The 19,018-nt window shown below is 49.0% G+C and overlaps 1 protein-coding gene across 1 annotated transcript in view; it reads right to left on the minus strand.

The window, feature by feature from the left end:
* LOC120383015 (butyrophilin subfamily 1 member A1-like) overlaps window positions 1-19,018 on the minus strand; it is a 48,340-nt gene that overhangs the window by 10,345 nt on the left and 18,977 nt on the right. The window contains exons 4-11 of the mRNA XM_039500611.1: window positions 15,979-16,260; window positions 12,410-12,526; window positions 9,803-9,835; window positions 6,203-6,235; window positions 6,088-6,120; window positions 2,258-2,278; window positions 1,079-1,084; window positions 554-580 (exon numbers count right to left, since the gene is read on the minus strand). Coding sequence (XP_039356545.1) covers window positions 554-580; window positions 1,079-1,084; window positions 2,258-2,278; window positions 6,088-6,120; window positions 6,203-6,235; window positions 9,803-9,835; window positions 12,410-12,526; window positions 15,979-16,260 — 552 coding nt within the window. The remainder of the gene's footprint in view (window positions 1-553; window positions 581-1,078; window positions 1,085-2,257; window positions 2,279-6,087; window positions 6,121-6,202; window positions 6,236-9,802; window positions 9,836-12,409; window positions 12,527-15,978; window positions 16,261-19,018) is intronic.

Here is a 19,018-nt window from a genome sequence, read left to right on the forward strand (position 1 = left end):
CAGCAGAGAGCAGTTAACCAATTATCTGTTTGCATTAGCTCCCCCCTGCCCCTAGCAGGTACCCTGGGGGTGTGTGAATAACCAAGCTCCTCAAAGTTTCACGTAGACAATGACATTGTGCCCCACCCCTTAGATATTGTGAGAGCTGTAAGAGGACTGAACAGTGACCTAGTATCCCAGAGGAATGGGTCTGAGAGTGACTGCAGCAGTTAGGGTGACCAGATGTCCTGATTTTATAGGGACAATCCTGATTTTTTGGGTGGTTTTTCTTATACAGGCTCCTATTACCCCCATCCCGATTTTTCACACTTGCTGTCTGATGTCCCGAAAAAATTGGGACCGTCCCGATTTTTAGCTATTTGTCCCGCATCCCAACCGATCTCTGGTCGGGACGCAATTTGTGCCGATATTTTGCATTTGGCTTTTTTTTTTTTGCTCGGCCGGCAGAGCTCGGCTTTTTTTTTTTTTTTTTTTGCGCGACCCCTCAGTGTCCCGATATTTTCTTCATCTCATCTGGTCACCCTATCCTATTGGCAGTATCAGCATTAGTTACCTGCATATCCTTGGGCTCTGGGGAGACCTGAAATAATCAGAACCGAGAATTTACACAAACGAAATGACAGGTTTCAGAGTAGCAGCCATGTTAGTCTGTATCCACAAAAAGAACAGGAGTACTTGAGGCACCTTAGAGACTAACAAATTTATTTGAGCATAAGCTTTCATGGGCTACAGCCCACTTCTTCGGATGCATGGAATGGAACATATAGAGAGGAGATATACATACACAAACAGAGAGCATGAAAAGGTGGGAGTTGTCTTACCAACCCTGAGAGGCCAATTAAGTAAGGAAAAAAAAAAACTTTTGAAGTAATAATCAAGATAGCCCAGTATAGACAGTTTGATAAGAAGTGTGAGAATACTTACAAGGAGAGATAGATTCAATGTTTGTAATGGCTCAGCCATTCCCAAAACTTTATGCTCAAATAAATTTGTTAGTCTCTAAGGTGTCGCAAACGAAATGCAGACTCAGCAAGTCACATACTGTGAAAAATAAACCCCATAGCCAGAAACAGCTTACCCAGTTCTGCCAGAGGGTCCACGGGAATGAGAGGAGAGAAAAGAGAAAAAATAACATAAATGAATCAACAGGAGAGATTCTCAGTAACAAAAGTGCTCAGTTCTAAGCCCGCATTACATTGGCTTCAGTGGGAATTTTGCCTGACAAAGGACAGCAGGATTGGGCTCCTAATTGCTAGTTATGAATTCTCCTTTATTGCATCTGATCCTGCCAGAAATCCATGGGGCCGCACCTGTGGGGATCACTTATGTGAGTCAGGGGGGCAGAATGGGGTCATTAGTGATAAGGGGCCCAGTTCTTTCCCCTGCTCCGGTCACTGTGTGCAGGGATGGTGCAGACTGGCTGAAACCAGGCCCTGGACATCAGAGAAGTCCCCTGTCGTAGGGATAGCCTAGCTGGGGTAAAGCAGCATAGCTGGCTCCTGTGTCAACTGCCCCCCCCCCCCACCACCCTGGTGTAGCGGGAGTGTCAGGGCTGGGAGGAGGTGTGCTGGGGCAGAGCATATCGCCAAATCTCAGGGACCATGGCCAGCTGGAGCAAATTAGAGCAACCCCTGGGCAGCCTGAGAACCAGGGAGCCATAACCAGCTCCCTCACTGCCCACACTCCAAGCAGGTCCTGACTCAGCAGAGAACCTGGGCCTGCAGCTCAAAGAACTCTTCCTTCACAAGTGTCTCCATCAGCTGGGTGATGCTGGGTGACCCCCAAGAGGTGATAGTGCCTGCAACTCCTGCCAGCTTCAGTGTGATCAGACCCATGTGCCTGATCCTACAGCTGCTGTGTGTGGAAGCCAACAGGGCCCAATCCTGCTCCAAGGAGACCTAGGGGTGCAGGAGAACATCCATGGAGAGCTCACCGAGCTGGGCTCCATTGGTATAAAAGAATCATTATTCTCGTTACAGGGTCTCTCAAGTGTCAGTAAGTGACATTTGTTTGTTTGCTTTTTAAGGGTATTTCCAAGGGTTAATGTTGTGAAAAATAAAACTGCTAATATTCATATTTCAATACCAAAAATTTCCCATCCACGATGTCTGGGTAATATGTGGATTTCCCCTTGTCGTGTACGTTACCTGTCTCAGTAACACATTAATTTTTTACACTAACACGTCTTTGCACACTCAGCTGTGAGTGTTCCTTTTCCGATTTAAAGCATAATCAAAACTAGTAAAGAGACACATACCTTTCGCTGCCTCGTATTCCTCTGGAAAGTCAAAGACATCGGGAGTTAATGTTGAGTCTCAAAACTTAATGGGCAATAGTCAAGCTAAAGGCGACGACTCCCTCACTGGTGATACAAGTGTTTTGGAAGATTTGTCCATAAGGCACTAAGCAGAACACAGCACAGGAGCCGGCTTCTTATGGGTGAATGGACTGAAGCTGTCCTGCCCCAGCTGTTATATCTACTGTGTTATACACCTCAGATACTGGACAGGTAAACCTGGCCCAGAGAGCAGGGCTTCCTGGCTCCACGTCATTACTCATCTCTGGCCGTGCCACACTGGTCCCTGCAACCCCCACCCACTTGCCCCTCTTCGGCCCCCGTCCTCTGCACAGACACACAGACATTTAAGCCCCACTCCAGGCCATATCTCCATATCCCAGGGCCAATCTCCTGCCCCACTGCACATTGTTATTTGCATTCCAGTAGCATCTAGAGGTCGCACTCAGAGCTGGGCCCCACTGAGCTGGGTCCTGTACATGCACGCTGAAGGTCAGACTCCACAGCACTAGGTCCCATACGCACACACTCAGGGCCGGGCCCCACTGAGATAGGTCCTGTACACACACATGCAGGGCCAGGCCCGATTGCGCTAGGTCCTGAACACACACACTCAGGGCTAGGTGCTGTGCACACATTCATGGGTGGGCCCCACTGCTAGGTTCTGTACACACACACACACACACTCAGAGCCGGGCTTCTTTGAGCTAGGTCCTGTACGCACACAGAGTGCCAGGACCTGTGGTGCTAGGTCCTGTACACACACTCAGGGCCTAGCCAACCACATGTCCAGCCAGGAGAGATTCCAGGGGCCACAGCACAGCTGGGTTTGGAGGAGTGATTGAAGAGAGAAGGGGGCAGCTTTACAAATACCGATGGGGCGTTTTTCTGTACATGGATTGGGAAGGGGGAGAAAACACTGAGGTGTTTCAGGAAGAAGCAGACAGACGGGTGACCCAGGCTGCAGGTGACCAGATACCCCAATATTACTAGGACCGTCCCAATATTAGGGGCTTTGTCTTATAAATGTAACTATACACCCTACCACAAAAAAAAAAAGTGTCCAGATTTTTCACACTTACTATCTGGTCACCCTACCCAGTAACCAGGCTGCCAGGATTAAAATAAATAAAAACCCCAGTGGCAGTACAGCTCCCCCTGGAAGTGGTGCTGATGTGGCCCCGCGCGCCCACCCCTAGAACCGGCCCTGCATGCCCATCCCTGGAACCAGCCATCGCTGGCAGGGGGAAGGTGGCACCAATCGCTCAGACAGGGTGGGACTAAATGTTGAGTTGAGGGGCCTAAAGGCAAAGACAAGGAGCTTGTGCTGGAGCGGTGCTGGAGGGACCTCAGTGGAACTAAGTGGTGGAGGTGGCAGAAGAGACGAGCCTGAGGGCTGAGCCCAGCAGCCGGGCTTTGGGTGCGGCTGAGGGGACAAAGCGGCTGGCGTCAAGGCCGGGGAGGAGGAGATCACAGCAATGGAGGTGTGAGATGATGGGGGGAATGAGAGCCTGAGCTGTTGGGACAGACACAAGAGGCTGCATCTGTGACGTGTTATACACGCAGGAGCAGGGAGACGGGTGAGGTCAGGACATGGGGCCTAGAGAGAGGCTGAGTTAAAGACTATATCTAGATTGACTGGGCTGATTGAGATGTTGATAGGGTGGCCAACACTGTATTTCAAAAATACAGGAAAGTTTATTTCTTCCCCCGTCCCAACCCCTGACCTGGGCCTACATCATGGAGTGCTTCTCCCCCAGCCAGGGTCCTCCCATAAGGAGACACCTCGAAAAGGGCTCAGACCCCAGGCCTCCCACTCTTCTCTGGGCTCCCTGCAGCCAGCTCAGGCCTCACACCCCACCTCAGGACCACAATCCCTGGCCCATAGAAGGGGCAGAGATCCTGGTACCTAGCTCGGGGCATCCCAGTGTGTGGGATGGGAGGCAGGGAGAGCTGTCACAGCCCCCTGCCTCAGGGAGGGCTCATGGTGTTATCCAAAGAGATGAAGAAACTAGGAAGTAGGGTGGGCTGTGAGGGGGTTGGAAGAGCTTTGAGCTTAAGTTGACCTCTGGTCATTGACGAGGAGGAGTTGTCAGACAGGCTGAGATGTGGGCTGGGATGCCCGGGAACAGTGTTTAGCAGAGTAAGAGTTTGAGAGTCACTGGCATAGAGGTGGTATCTGATGCCGTGAGTGTCCATAAGAACCACTAGGGAAAAGCACTGAGCTTTGGGGATGTGCTGTGAAAGAGGGAGACAGGAAGAGACTGACCCAACAGAACAGATACCGACAGTGATTAGCGAGGCAGGAGGAGAACTGGGAGAGGAGGAGCTGTGAAAGGTGAGGATTTAATGGAGATAGGAGTGGTCAGGCCGCCGACAGCTATTCCGGGCCCCAGGGCAGAACAGTCATTGGGCCCCCACGCACACACAAGCTATGCCCACGCGGACGAGGTCCGCCTGACATTTGGGCAATGCTGCTGGCTGCGCTGCTGGGCGCGCTCTTCCAGCATGGCCAGGGCTGCCACATGCCCATCTGGTAGCATTGCCAATTGTCTAATGGCGCAAACCCAAAGACCCTTGGCATGCCTCTTGCCCCGCCCCTTCTCTGAGACCCTGCCCCCTGCTCACTCCATCCCCCCTCCCTCTGTCACTTGCTCTCCCCCACCCTCACTCACTTTCACGAGGCAGGGGCAGTGGGTTGGGGTCCGGGAGGAGGTGTAGGGTGCAGGCTCTGGGAGGGAGTTTGGGTGCAGGGTGCTGGCTCTGGGCTGGGCCAAGGGGTTGGGGTGCAGGAAGTCAGGGGGTCAGTGCTTTCCTCGGACAGCTCCCAAAAAGTGACTGGCACACTCTTCTGGCAGCTGCTGCTAGGTGCGGGGGCTGGGAGCATTGTGGGGGCAGCAGCCTCAATGGGGAGCTCAGAGCTCAGGCGGGGGCTTGGAGAGAGGGGCAGAGGGCGGAGGGGTGGTTCACACACTGCCCATGAGGAAGGTTCTTCTCCTCCCTGTCTCTCACCTCAGTTCTGGGTGGCCTCTGAGCACATCTACCGGATCAGGCCCCATGGGTGAGCTAGATGTTCCTCCCCCCAGTTTATGTGTCGCCGGGCGCCCAGGTGGGAGATAGATGCCCAAATGTCTAGAGAGAGGCATCAATGCACTCTTTGTGCCCAAAGGCAGAAACTTAGTGTGAGAACTTACACAGAGATTTATGTCCTGAGTGAATTTAGGTGCCTACAGGGGTAGGTGTCAGCCAAGCGGGGGGTTGTGGATCGCGGTGCCTAAAACGGGGATTGTGGCTAAAGTTTAGGTGCCTAAGGCTCTTTGTAGATCGGGACCATAATGGGATTCTGAGATAAAATCTGAGGGAGGTTGTGGAATCTCCATCATGAGAGCAGGTTAGAGGAACACCCGCCAGAGATGGTCTAGATAATGCTTAGTCTTGCAATGAGCGCAGGAGACTGGCCTAACTGACCTCTCAAGGTCCCTTCCAGTCCTATGATTCTATGATTAGTGTGGGGTTAAGGAGGAGAGGACGTACTTGTAATTTAAGGGAAGAGCACATTACAGGGATCTTGTAATTATCCCCAAACCAAGTGTTATATACTCAGGAAATACAGAACTAAGGTTAGTTTTAAAATCAATTGGATCCCATTGATCCCAGACACTGACCTTTCTGTCTCTCCATCTCAGATTGCAGAGCCTCTAGAGGGAGAAGAAAAGGGAGAGACATGAGATTTCCCCTGTCATGTTTATAATGGTAACCCCACAGCTAACGTAACTGGTCCAGACACTGACCTTTCTGTCTCTCCATCTCAGATTGCAGAGCCTCTAGAGGGAGAAAAGAGGGAGAGGTGAGACTTCCCCCTGTTGTGTTTATGGAGATAGACTTAATATTGTAACAGATACTGACCTTTCTCTTCCTCCCATTCAGACAGCAGGATCTCTAGAAAGAAAACAGGGAGAGAGATGCTTCATCAATTCACAGATTCCAAGGCCAGAAGGGACCGTTGTGATCACCTAGTCTGACCCCTGCATAACACAAGCCAGGGGGTTTCCCCACAATAATTCCCACAGCAGATCATTTAGAAAAACACCCAATCTTGATTAAAAACTGCCAGTGCTAGAGAATCCACCATGACCCTTGGCATGGGCGGTGGGTATAATAGGCTAGGAGAGGCTCAGCCTCCGCTGCCACTGCCATGCCATCAGACCTCCATTTGTGGGGTTTTGGGGGGAAGTTTTTGATTTATTATGCCCCATGCAGGTTATGGGTGGCTGAGGAGATGGTATGTGCTATTCAGCTTCCTGAGTTCATCAGTAATTTCCCTGGACTGGAACCCGGGAAGATGAGTAGCACATTCCACCTCCTCAGCCGACCCGGAACCTGCATGGGGCATAGCAAAAGCATCTTCCAGACCTAAGAGATGTTTTTCCTCAGGCAGCTTGAGGTCTGGGGAGGGGAGGCACAGCACAGCTGCAGCTAACACAGGGCAGCTCAGGGCAGGTGGGAGGGGAGGGCTCGGGGCTTAAGCTGGCCTGGGAAGGAGGAGGACTGGGGGAGGTCCCGGATGACTGGAAAAAGGCTAATGTAGTGCCCATCTTTAAAAAAGGGAAGAAGGAGAATCCGGGGAACTACAGGCCAGTCAGCCTCACCTCAGTTCCCTGGAAAAAATCATTGAGCAGGTCCTCAAGGAAACAATTCTGAAGCACTTAGGAGGAGAGGAAAGTGATCAGGAACAGTCAGCATGGATTCACCCAGGGCAAGTCATGCCTGACTAACCTAATTGCCTTCTGTCACAAGATAACTGGCTCTGTGTATGAGGGGAAAGCAGTGGATGTGTTATTCCTTGACTTTAGCAAAGCTTTTGATACAGTCTCCCACAGTATTCTTGCCAGCAAGTTAAAGTAGCATGGGCAGGATCAATGGACTATAAGGTGGATAGAAAGCTGGCTAGATCGTCGGGCTCAACGGGTAGTGAACAATGGTTCCATGTCTAGTTGGCAGCCGGTTTCAAGCCGAGTCCCCCAAGGGTTGGTCCTGGGACTGGTTTTGTTCAATATCTTCATTAATGATCTGGAGGATGGTGTGGACTGCACTCTCAGCAAGTTTGGAGATGACACTAAACTGGGAGGAGTGGTAGATATGCTGGAGGGTAGGGACAGGATACAGAGGGACCTAGACAAATTAGAGGATTGGGGCAAGAGAAATCTGATGAGGTTCAACAAGGACAAGTGCAGAGTCCTGCACTTAGGATGGAAGAATCCCATGCACTATTACAGACTAAGGACCGAATGGCTAGGAAGCAGTTCTGCCGAAAAGGACCTAGAGGTTACAGTTGACGAGAAGCTGGATATGAGTCAACAGTGTGCCCTTGTTGCCAAGAAGGGTAACGGCATTTTGGGCTGTATAAGTAGGGGCATTGCCAGCAGATCGAGGGACCAGGACATGATCATTCCCCTCTATTCGACATTGGTGAGGCCTCATCTGGAGTACTGTGTCCAGTTTTGGGCCCCACACTACAAGAAGGATGTGGAAAAATTGGAAAGAGTCCAGCGGAGGGCAACAAAAATGGTTAGGGGTCTGGAGCACATGACTTGTGAGAAGAGGCTGAGGGAACAGTATGGGGAGGAGCTGACCAGCTCTCTGTGGAGAAAGAAGTAGTTCGGGACTATTTAGGAAAGCTGGACGAGCACAAGTCCATGGGGCCGGATGCGCTGCATCGGAGGGTGCTAAAGGAGTTGGCCGATGAGATTGCAGAGCCATTGGCCATTATCTTTGAAAAATCATGGCGATCGGGGGAGGTCCCGGACAACTGGAAAAAAGCTAATGTAGTGCCCATCTTTAAAAAGGGAAGAAGGAAGATCCAGGGAACTACAGGCCAGTCAGTCTCACCTCAGTACCTGGAAAAATCATGGAACAGGTCCTCAAGGAATCAATCCTGAACCACTTAAAGGAGGGGAAAGTGATCAGGAACAGTCAGCATGGATTCACCAATTAGGTGAATCCATGCCTGACTAACCTAATTGCCTTCTATGATGAGATAACCGGCTCTGTGGATGAGGGGAAAGCAGTGGATGTGCTATTTCTGGACTTTAGCAAAGCTTTTGATACAGTCTCCCACAGTATTCTTGCCAGCAAGTTAAAGAAGTCTGGGCTGGATGAATGGATGGTAAGGTGGATAGAAAACTGGCTAGATGGTCGGGCTCAACGGGTAGTGATCAATGGTTCCATGTCTAGTTGGCAGCCGGTATCAAGTGGAGTGCCCCAAGGGTCGGTGCTGGAGCCGGTTTTATTCAATATCTTCATTAACGATCTGGAGGATGATGTGGACTGCACTCTTAGCAAGTTTGCAGATGACACTAAACTGGGAGGAGTGGTTGATACGCTGGAGGGTAGGGATAGGATACAGAGGGACCTAGACAAATTAGAGGATTGGGCCAAAAGAAATATGATGAGGTTCAACAAGGACAAGTGCAGAGTCCTGCACTTAGGACGGAAGAATCCCACGCACTGTTACAGACTAGGGACCGAATGGCTGGGCAGCAGTTCTGCAGAAAAGGACCTAGGGGTTACGGTGGACAAAAAGCTGAATATGAGTCAACAGTGTGCCCTTGTTGCCAAGAAGGCTAATGGCATTTTGGGTTGTATAAGTAGGGGCATTTCCAGCAGATCGAGGGATGTGATCATTCCCCTCTATTCAGCATTGGTGAGGCCTCATTTGGAGTACTGTGTCCAGTTTTGGGCCCCACACTACAAGAAGGATGTGGATAAATTGGAGAGAGTCCAGCGGAGGGCAACAAAAATGATTAGGGGGCTGGAGCACATGACTTATGAGGAGAGGCTGAGGGAACTGGGATTGTTTAGTCTGCAGAAGAGAAGAATGAGGGGGGATTTGATAGCTGCTTTCAACTACCTGAAAGGGGGTTCCAAAGAGGATGGATCTAGACTGTTCTCAGTGGTAGAAGATGACAGTATAAGGAGTATAAGTCTCAAGTTGCAGTGGGGGAGGTTTAGGTTGGATATTAGGAAAATCTTTTTCATTAGGAGGGTGGTCAAGCACTGGAATGGGTTACCTAGGGAGGTGGTGGAATCTCCTTCCTTAGAGGTTTTTAAGGTCAGGCTTGACAAAGCCCTGGCTGGGATGATTTAGTTTGGAATTGGTCCTGCTTTGAGCAGGGGGTTGGACTAGATGACCTCCTGAGGTCCCTTCCAACCCTGATATTCTATGATTCTATGGGGCTCCTCCAGCCGAGGGAGGGGGCACTTGGGGCTCCTCCAAGTGTGGGGGAGGGACGGGGGTCTCGGGGCTCTGGCTGCAGGTGAGGGGGCCACGGGTGAAAGAAGTGGAGTTGGGGCTAGCTTCCCCAAAGGGTGCCTCCACCCACCGCCCATGACCCTTAATAAATTGTTCCAATTATTAATTAATAATTAATAATAGCCGGATTTCACCCTGTTGGGTTTTTGGGGATAACTCTACTGCCAACTAATGTTATGGGCCCAGACACTGACCTTTCTCGCTCTCCTTATCCGATCGCAGAGTTTCTAGAGGGAGAAAAGGGCGAGAGGTGAGATTTCACCATCACATTTAAGGCGCAGTTCCTGCTATTAACGTAATTGTGCTGTAACTAACTATGAAAGTGAGGCAGACAGACTGACAAACAGGACACAAAGACAGATCTGTCTCAACATCCCTGCAGCCAGCATCCCCACTGCCTGGGCCCTGTCACTCTCCTGTCTAATCTGGCTGTTGCCGGGAGGTGGGGTGGGGAGGAGAAGGTCCCTTTTTTTCCCCCTTCCAGTTCCTTGTCTGCTACCCTCTGGCCCATCCTCTGAACAGCCCCAGCTCCCCACCCGCCCCAGTTCCTGACTGGGGGATGGAGGATGGAAGTGAGCGATGGGAATGGGGCACTGACCTGGGCTGGGAAAGGGATGGAGTCTGATCGGGTACATTCTAGGCCAACTCCTGACCCCTGGTCCTAGTGATACATGGGAACAGCTCCCCCTAGGGCCTGGGGAGATGGGGAGTGTCCCAGCTAAGAACAGGGTGGAGAGACCTTTCTTTAGCTGGGTGCTCAGGTCAGGAGCCAGGGAGGGAGGTGTGGATGGGCCCCTACAGGCATCATCTCTAAGATGAGCTCTTTCCCACTGGGAGCTCGTCCCCTTGATGTGTCAGCCCTGGGGTAACAACACTGCAGGAAATGGAGGTAGCATCATTTCTGTCAGTCACTGCTGAGAACAGCCCGAGTGAGACCATCTTGTGCCCAGTGTGAGCAGCATCTCAGACCAGCTGTGCAAGTCCTGAGTGTGTTTGTGTTATTACAGCATCCGAGCCACAGCTCACCAGGGCAGCTGGTGCAAAGAATTCTCGGAAAGGCCAGTGAACAAGGCAGTGACAGTTAATTGTTCTGGTTGTTTAATGCTTCAACATGAGCCCAACAGAGTTCTCTCTCTCTCTCTCTGGGCATATACATGACTTTTACATTCAACTCAAAATGAGTGTATCCCTGTCATCTAAGTGTACACTCAACCCACATAAAGCATCTGTTAATTAAAGCCACTAACTAAACCAGTCACACCTGGTGCTGACAGAGTGTGCAGGTGACAGTTCTAAAGGTGCAGCACCCAGTTCCAGCTTTCACACGTACAAAGTACAGTTCCTCTCTGCTTCTCTGAATTACCTGCTTCCGTCCCCACTGGGAAATGATTGGAACAGACATTTCCCCTTCCAAAGTCTTCCGACACTGGTACATTTCTACATCATTTTCACAGCCCTTCAGGTGAGAAAATCTCTGGGTGGGACTTTTACAGCTGCCTTGGGAGTTTGCACACTCAGCATCCATTAATTTAAACAAAAAATTGGGCATTCAGACCCCTTAGGCAGCTGTGAAAATTCCAGCATCTCTATAACATACAGATCACTGAAGGGCAGTTCTGCCCTTTGCAACTGGAGAAAAAACTACAGCTGAGAACTTCTACTGCAATACAGAATCCATTGCCCTATGTACCCCACTGACTGACACTCTGAGAGCCCAGGGCTACGAGGTCCAGATCCATGCCCTGATTGTCAGAGCCCTGGGCAAGTGGGACCCCAACAATGAGCCAGTGCTGACAGCATGCGGGGTTCGTCGGCTCTACACCTGGCTAATGAGGCAGCTCATGGTGTCCAACGCCATCAGATGGTCCAGGGACATATACACTGAACACATCACAGGACACCGATAATACCAGGATGCATGAACAAGACCGCCAACAAGGGAGACAGGCAGGGAAATAACCCAATTCCTTCCCTGACAGACTGTATCTGTCTATAGAAGACCCACAAGACACCAATGGACAAACTCCACTCATGTACCAATCCACTTTACTGCTACTGACTCTGACTCTATACACTCTATGGGTGGCGTACCCAAGAACACTTATTCCCTACCACTTAAAAACTCACACATCTTAATCTGGGACAATGCTTGTTATGTATCCTATGTATCTCGTCAGCTTTGTAACCAAGACTTTTAATTTTTCATAACCCAAGCTTGACCCCAGATGTACAGTGCCTTTTCTTTAAACCTGTGTAACCTGAATTTGATTTCAAACATTAGTTGTAATAAAATATTTGGATCTCAGGCAGAGCAAATCTGAATGTAGATAAGTGCTAACCTTTCCATTTGCACAGCCACTGCTTTGTCCATCCACAGCTCCTACTCACAAGCACAGACTGGGGGGCAGAACTAAGCCCTAACAAACCCCTCTCTTCTACTTTGTGTTCTGTTTTTCTTGCCAGCCGCCAAGTTCCGTATGTCGGTGCTCTCAGCCCAGCTCAGTGAGCCCCACATGCTGTTTCAAACAGAGCCGAATGGATTCCCAGGGAACAGTTCAGCGTCACATTCACTCTGGATCCCAGAATGATATCTGAAGGGCTGAAACCACTTGACAATTCTTGGTTCAAACATGATCATAATTTCTTCAGCTCCCTCTTCACCCTAAGCCCAGCTCCCACTGCCTGAAACTCCTCCGAACGCTGAATCAAAGCCCCTTAATCCCTGTCTCTTTACTTTTGGTTTGGTTTTAAATCGCTGTCTGTCTCTCACCATGTTCCCCTCACCCCTCTCATTACATCACCTTTTGCTCTGCGTTGCCTCCAGAAGCAGTAGCTGGCCAGGGCAGGGAGAACAGCCAGGAGAGGCAGGATCACCCCCAGAGCCACCATCCAGGGATTGACCTTCGGGAAAAACAGCTCTGCAAGAGAAAGTGCCATTGACTAGGGAGCAAACACATGGAGAATGAAGGCAGGACACCGCGACAATGATGACACTGTGACTAGTTAAAAGAATCTCACAGGGAAATACACAGGGAGATGTGGCTCCTCTGTGTTTTATTATTAAGTCAATGGAAGCCCAAGCTTTAGCCTGGTTACTGAACATGGTTAATTAATGGGAGAGGGTGTGTTGCGGATAGGGATGGGGTAGGGTGCAGCTCTATTATGCTACACCTATCCCCTCCTGGCATAAATTCAAGCATTCCCTAGGCTGCTGTAAGTGATCCCAAGGCTGCAGCCAGTGCAGACTGGCCCTCAGAATCAGAGAGTTGTGATCAGCTTTCTGACCCCCCAACTATCCTGTGCTCCCAGGGGCTCAGCTACATGAGAGTGTCTGGATCAAAATACGGTAATGCAGGATTTTAATAAAAACAAAACTTGAGCCTATAGATTCAGAGTAAAAATTCCTGCAGAATCCTCTTCCCTGGGCCTTGGAGCAATGGCTGACTAGAGGGTTCTTTGCTAAATGATTAGTGTGGAGTTTTGAAAACTGTGTAAAAATTACAAGCTGACACTTGAAATCTTGAGGGGATTCCTGGTCCTGCTTGCAGGGTAGGGGGCTCTGTAGGGAGCAGGCATCTGGGTCCTCTGTAGTCAGTCTGCAAAGAGCCCGCCTACAACGTTAAGGAGCAGCCTGCTTTGTCTCTCTCTGTATTTGACTGTGGCATGTTAGAGTTCTGGGTTCTTAGAAATAAAGCAGTGCTACATTGCAGCCTTTTGGGAACATTATTTATGTTTTGTTTGTAACTCTCCGTGTGAGTGCTGTGAATACACCAATCAGGTAATACTGTGCATATCATAGAGTAACCAACATTGTAGCACGATGAGACTTCAGATGAATGGTGCTTTACAAATAAAACTTTCTTACTATTACAGTGATGAAATATTCATTCAGTAATCACCAAGTTATTTGGTAGATAATACATAAAATCACAACTATTTTTCCTAATTTGTTTCTGCCTATTTTGGGCCTCAACTTTTATTGCTGGTATTTTCAGATGTAATCTAAGTAGTGATGCACAGACCATATCCAGGGCTGTCTTCTGCTGTTCAGGAAAAAGGACTTTATTACCCATACTTTCATAAATACTCAGCTCTCACTGAGAACAGAGGAGAATTCCCTTCCCCACCCCCACTGAGAACTGTGATGATCACAGCACACAAAGACGTTAGATACAAACATAAATACTCCTGCCGGAAGGTTGCAGCATAACACAACTTTATGTCTTAGAATCCAGAACCCTAAGACACAAGAACCCAAAAAAGAGAGGGGGGGCTGTTCCCTAAGGCAGCGGGCACAACTCACCCCACCTTGCTTTATGGTGGCTCGTCTATAGGCACAGTTAGTGCACGTCAGGCTGGGATGTATATACACCTCACACTCGTCTGCTATGCCCTAACTGGCTGAGTGCACTTTGCTGCACTGCACTAAAAGTTCCCTGGTGCACTTTGATCTGTTCCCATTTCAAAGTGAGGCAGATCAAAGCGCACTATGGAATCGTTAGTGCATGTAGCAGGGTCCACACAGACAGTTAGTGTGTGGCAGGCTAGCATGAGGCAGATTTACACCCCAGATTGCCACGAACTAACTGTTCCTGTAGACAAACCCTGATTCTGCTCACATGCTTTGCTACAGAGCCCTCTAGCCTGCAAACAGGACCTGGAAACCCCCAACTCTTAAAGTGACAGCTTGCAATTCTAACACAGTCCTCAGTACAGCACAAGGAGAAAGGAGTGTTCCCTACCCTACTGAGAAGAAGGATGATTGCTGGGTACTGAGCTGTTATGAAAATCTGGCCAATGGTGTCCCAGCTTGCAAGGTGCTAAACACCCTCAGCTCCTACTGGAGTTGAAGGGTACGTCTACACCAGGGATCTCAAACTCAAATCACCACGAGGGCCACATGAGGACTGATACATTGACCTGAGGGCCTCATCACTGAAACCTTTTCATACAACGATACAGAAGTATAGTAAAAAATGCAAGTAATATAGTATGCTATTAAAAGTCAATGTATTAACTTTATTAAACTGTAATGCGAAAAGTCAATGCTCATTTTGACAGTCATTTCATTTTTGGCCACTTGCTGGCAGCATTAATTTGTTAGTTGTATGAGTTAAAAAAAATTTCTGTCAGCATGTGTCCATCCCACACAAGCCCTGGGTGGGTAAATGTGGGCCAGAAAGGGCCAATTAACCTTATATGTTGCAGCTGGAGGGAAGCCAGGGATTGATAAGAACTAATGGAAGATGAAACCCAGCAGGGGGAAGACCTGGGCTAGGATGATAAAGCCAGGAAGTGACAGCAGGAAGGAGGCTGCAGGGCGTAGGTCTGCAACACTCCCTAGAGGGAAAGGGAGTTGGCTAGAGACAAGGAGGAGGTCAGGAGGAGAGTAAACCCTCTGGTTCTGTCCTGGATTAGGGATTCTTACAAGAGGCCTAAAAGGGTGGGGTACCCACAAGGCGGTGCTCCTGCGGTGAGTGGAACCCTTCACACAGGTCTGCAAATGTACCTTGTAATTTCAGTCCAGCGGTGTTCCTTCTTGCTTACACTTCTTCACCAATACTATATTCTGCACTGGGAATTTAGGGTCTTGTCTAACTCCCATTGAAATCAATGGAAAGAATGTCATTGATTTAAATGGGGGTTGGATTAGATTCATAGTCAAAAGTTCTGTTGATGATGCATAAACCAGAATAGCATACAGCTCATACTCCCCTTCCCTGCCCCTGCCCCTATTCCAGTGCCTTCCCCAAATCCCTGCCCCTGCCCCAGCCCCGGCTCTTCTCTACCTCCTCCCCTGAGCGCGCCATGTCCCTGCTCCTCCCCAATCCCTCCTGGAAAGTCCCAAGCGCTGCCAAACAGCTGTTTGGTGCCAGGAAGCGCTGGGAGGTAGGCAGAGGAGTGGGGACGTGGCGCACTGGGGCAGAGTGGGGGGAGTCGGCGACTATGGTGGGCCGCAGGAAATAGCTCCATGTATTTGAGACCCCTGGTCTACATGGCAATTAGTCACCTGCAGCTGACCCATGCTAAATGATTCAGGCTCACAGGGCTTGGAGTAAGGGGCTGTTTAATTGTAGTGTAGGTGTTCAGGCTGAGGCTAAAGCCTGAGCTCTGAGACTCCCCCACCTTAGAGGGTCCTAAAGCCCGGTCTCCAGCCCAAGCTCAAACATCTACATTGCACAGGGCACCAACAGGTGTCTAACTGCAGTGTAGACATCTCCCAAGAGAACTGAGGTTGCTCAGGACTTTCCAAGACATGCTCAGCACCTTGAAGGTTCAGGCCAATAAATAGGAGATACAATGATAAATAATTTCCACCCATATCTGCTGTGTTTCTTTCTATCCATGTGTGGCACGGACGGGCGCTGACCTGCTAGGGAAATCGCTGACTCTCTCCCCTGGTCGAGTTGGGGATTCCTGACACAGCAGGACACTTTCTGGTTGGACTCTTCTGTTATAACAATGACAATCTCTGTTTGAAACAGGCCATTGGCCTCTTGGGCAATGTTTTCAGAGGCCGATGGTAAGATCTGCCCCTGGAGATCTCTCCACTGAGCCTCGGGCTGTGAGTTCCATCCAGATGATCGACACACCACACGGATCCCTCTGTCCTGATGTCCCTCCACAGAGATGTCAGGATCAGAGCCCAAACCTACAGAAGAAAAAAATGAACTTGTGATAATCCTACAGTGCCCAGTAACAAGCCAAACGTTTTATTGCACTGTTATCAAAAGCCATTTCTCATTAAACTAATAATTGAATGAGAGTTCATAAGTGTGGATCATCAGTTGATCTGGCCAGATTCTTATTTGATATTCAGTAAAATAAATGTTAATGTCAGGGCTTTTCTATGCACAAACTTGCTCCAGTTTAGTTAAACTGGTTTAGTTAATCCAGTGCAAATCCCTGTGTGGACACGCTTAAATCAAGAAGGAATTGACTCAAGCTAAAGCAATATAAGCCATTTCCAAACCCATTTAAGTGTCCTCATAGAGGTTTGCACTCGTACATTGAAAGCAGTGCACAAGTATGTGTAGACAAGCCTTAAATTAATTCACAAATAAAAAAACCCTTGTAATAGGGGAGTTTGGGTTGTGTTGGCAGGGCCTAGTACCCTTCCAGAATGCAGAAGTGGATAGCAGAAAACTGGTACCTGCGAAAGCCAGGAAATACACTCAGCAAAATAGAAACACAAACACTAGATAGAAGGAAATGGGTTGTCACGCCTCCCACACTAGATCACACTTGGGTTTTTTTAGTACTGACAAGCTAAACTGAAATAAACTTCTCTTAATCTGAAGCAAGTGTCTTGTACCTTAAACAGGTGTGAATTCAAAGAGATTTAATTATTGCAGTGTCAGTGCGGAGAGGCCCTCAGGGAGTTTGGAAATTTCACACAGACCAGCCTAGAGAGGGAAACAACCTCCCAGGAGACACAGAGAAGGGATGGGTGTCTGGAGCCTTCCCCATGGGATTCTTGCCCAGAAGCGCACAGGCTATGGACTCCTCTCCCAGCAGGGGTGTGACTCACAAGGCTTTGGTCCAACAGACTCAGGGGAAATGCCCAAGCACCACAGACAAGAACTGAGGTTAAGGGGCCTATGGTGGAAATTATATGTAACCATCCCATCCCCTGGGCTTCTGTGGCTGTTCCTTTTAAACAGTTCACCAATTCCAGTTAGTCAGGGACTGGCAGGTGTAGGGTCTGAGGCCTTTTCCTCCAGCCACATTAGGAGAGCAGCAGCCATGAGCCAAGAATTATTAATTATAATTGGAAATATACCAATCTCCTAGAACTGGAAGGGACCTTGAAAGGTCATTGAGTCCAGCCCCCTGTCTTTACTAGCAGGACCAATTTTTGCCCCAGATCCCTAGGTAGCTCCCTCAAGGATTGAACTCACAACCCTGGGTTTAGCAGGCCAATGCTCAAAACACTGAGCTATGCTTCCCCCCTGAAAGCAGAAAGTCCCATCCTCACATTCCATCTAAATTACATTAAAACAATGTACTATTGGTCTGTTAAGAAGGAGATCCTGTCCTAATAGATCCCACCATCACTAGATAAACCAGGAATCTCTTAAGATGTTTAAAGAAAACTTTGCCTGATGCCATTCTGTCTGGCAAGGAATCACTTATCAATAGTTGTGGGTGTGAAACCTCTACTTCGTTATTGTTTTGCCTTTATTGTCCCCACTGCTCTATTGTTTATCTGTCTGGTTTCTGTCTGGTTCTTTGGTTGTTTCTGTCTATTACATAACTAATTTTGCAAGATTTAAATGAACTAAGGTGGTGGGGTATGATTGGTTAAAGAATTGTTTCAGGATATGTTAGGATTGGTCAAAGAATTAGTTTGTAATATTTTAGTAAAATGATTGGTTAAGCTAATCAGGACTCAAGCTTCACTATGTAACCTGGAGTCCAAGGAGACCAGCAGAAGAAGAGGAAGAAGAAGAAAAACTCACCTGTAAGACACAGCCTAAGATCAGAGCTGGTATGAATCTTCTTCATGACTGTGATGGGCATCAACCAGAAGCTAGATGAGACTGACCTTGCCTGGCCAACAGGGAAAGTCCGCCTGCCTGATCAGGATTGGTGAGCATAGCACTGCATGCTTAGCATCTGTATTCTGCTCGGTAATTGTTAATAAATAGAGGATAAGGATATTACTGTGTAAGGGTCTTTCACTGGTAAAAGACCCTGCAAACCCACAGAAGAGCACTCCCTGAGACCTAGGAATTGGGTAAGGGTGGAGTGTCCTAGAGTGTGCAGGTAACACGGGTGAACAAAGGAAAACGTTTATCAACTCTTGCAGTATGCTCAGTAGGTTCTCCCTAAGAGCAGGGGCCAATTCCACTCCCAATATAAAGAAAAAAAGTGCCAAAGTCTTTAGTTAGACCCAGAGGGGAGGTGAAGAACTCTGCCCTGAGTGCTGATCAGGGCCGGTTCCAGGCACCAGCGAAGGAAGCAGATGCTTGGGGCAGCCAATGGAAAGGGGCGGCACGTCCGGGTCTTCGGCAGCAACTTGGTGGCGGGTCCCTCAGTGCCTTTTGGAGCGAAGGATCCGCTGCCGAATTGCTGCCAAAGAATGAAGCAGCATGGTACAGCTGCCACCAAAGTGCCACCAATCGGGGCTTTATTTATTTTCCGCTTTGCTGCTTGGGGCAGCAAAAAAGCTGGATCTGGCCCTGGTGCTGATACTCACAGGCCTGCTTTAACTGACTGCATCAAGAAGATAATCATGAAGAGACGGATACCAGCTTTTTGGATGAGCTGGGTGCTTGCTGCTGCTTCAACTCAGAGCAATGTGGTGGCATTAATGCCAAATCAGCAACGTATGTTTTAAATGCACAGGGTGTGTGGCCTGTGAACCATTTGGTACTGAAGAAATCTGTATCTTTGATGCTAATTTT

This window comes from Mauremys reevesii, linkage group 15, assembly GCF_016161935.1.
Source record: "Mauremys reevesii isolate NIE-2019 linkage group 15, ASM1616193v1, whole genome shotgun sequence".
Taxonomy (NCBI): domain Eukaryota; kingdom Metazoa; phylum Chordata; order Testudines; family Geoemydidae; genus Mauremys; species Mauremys reevesii.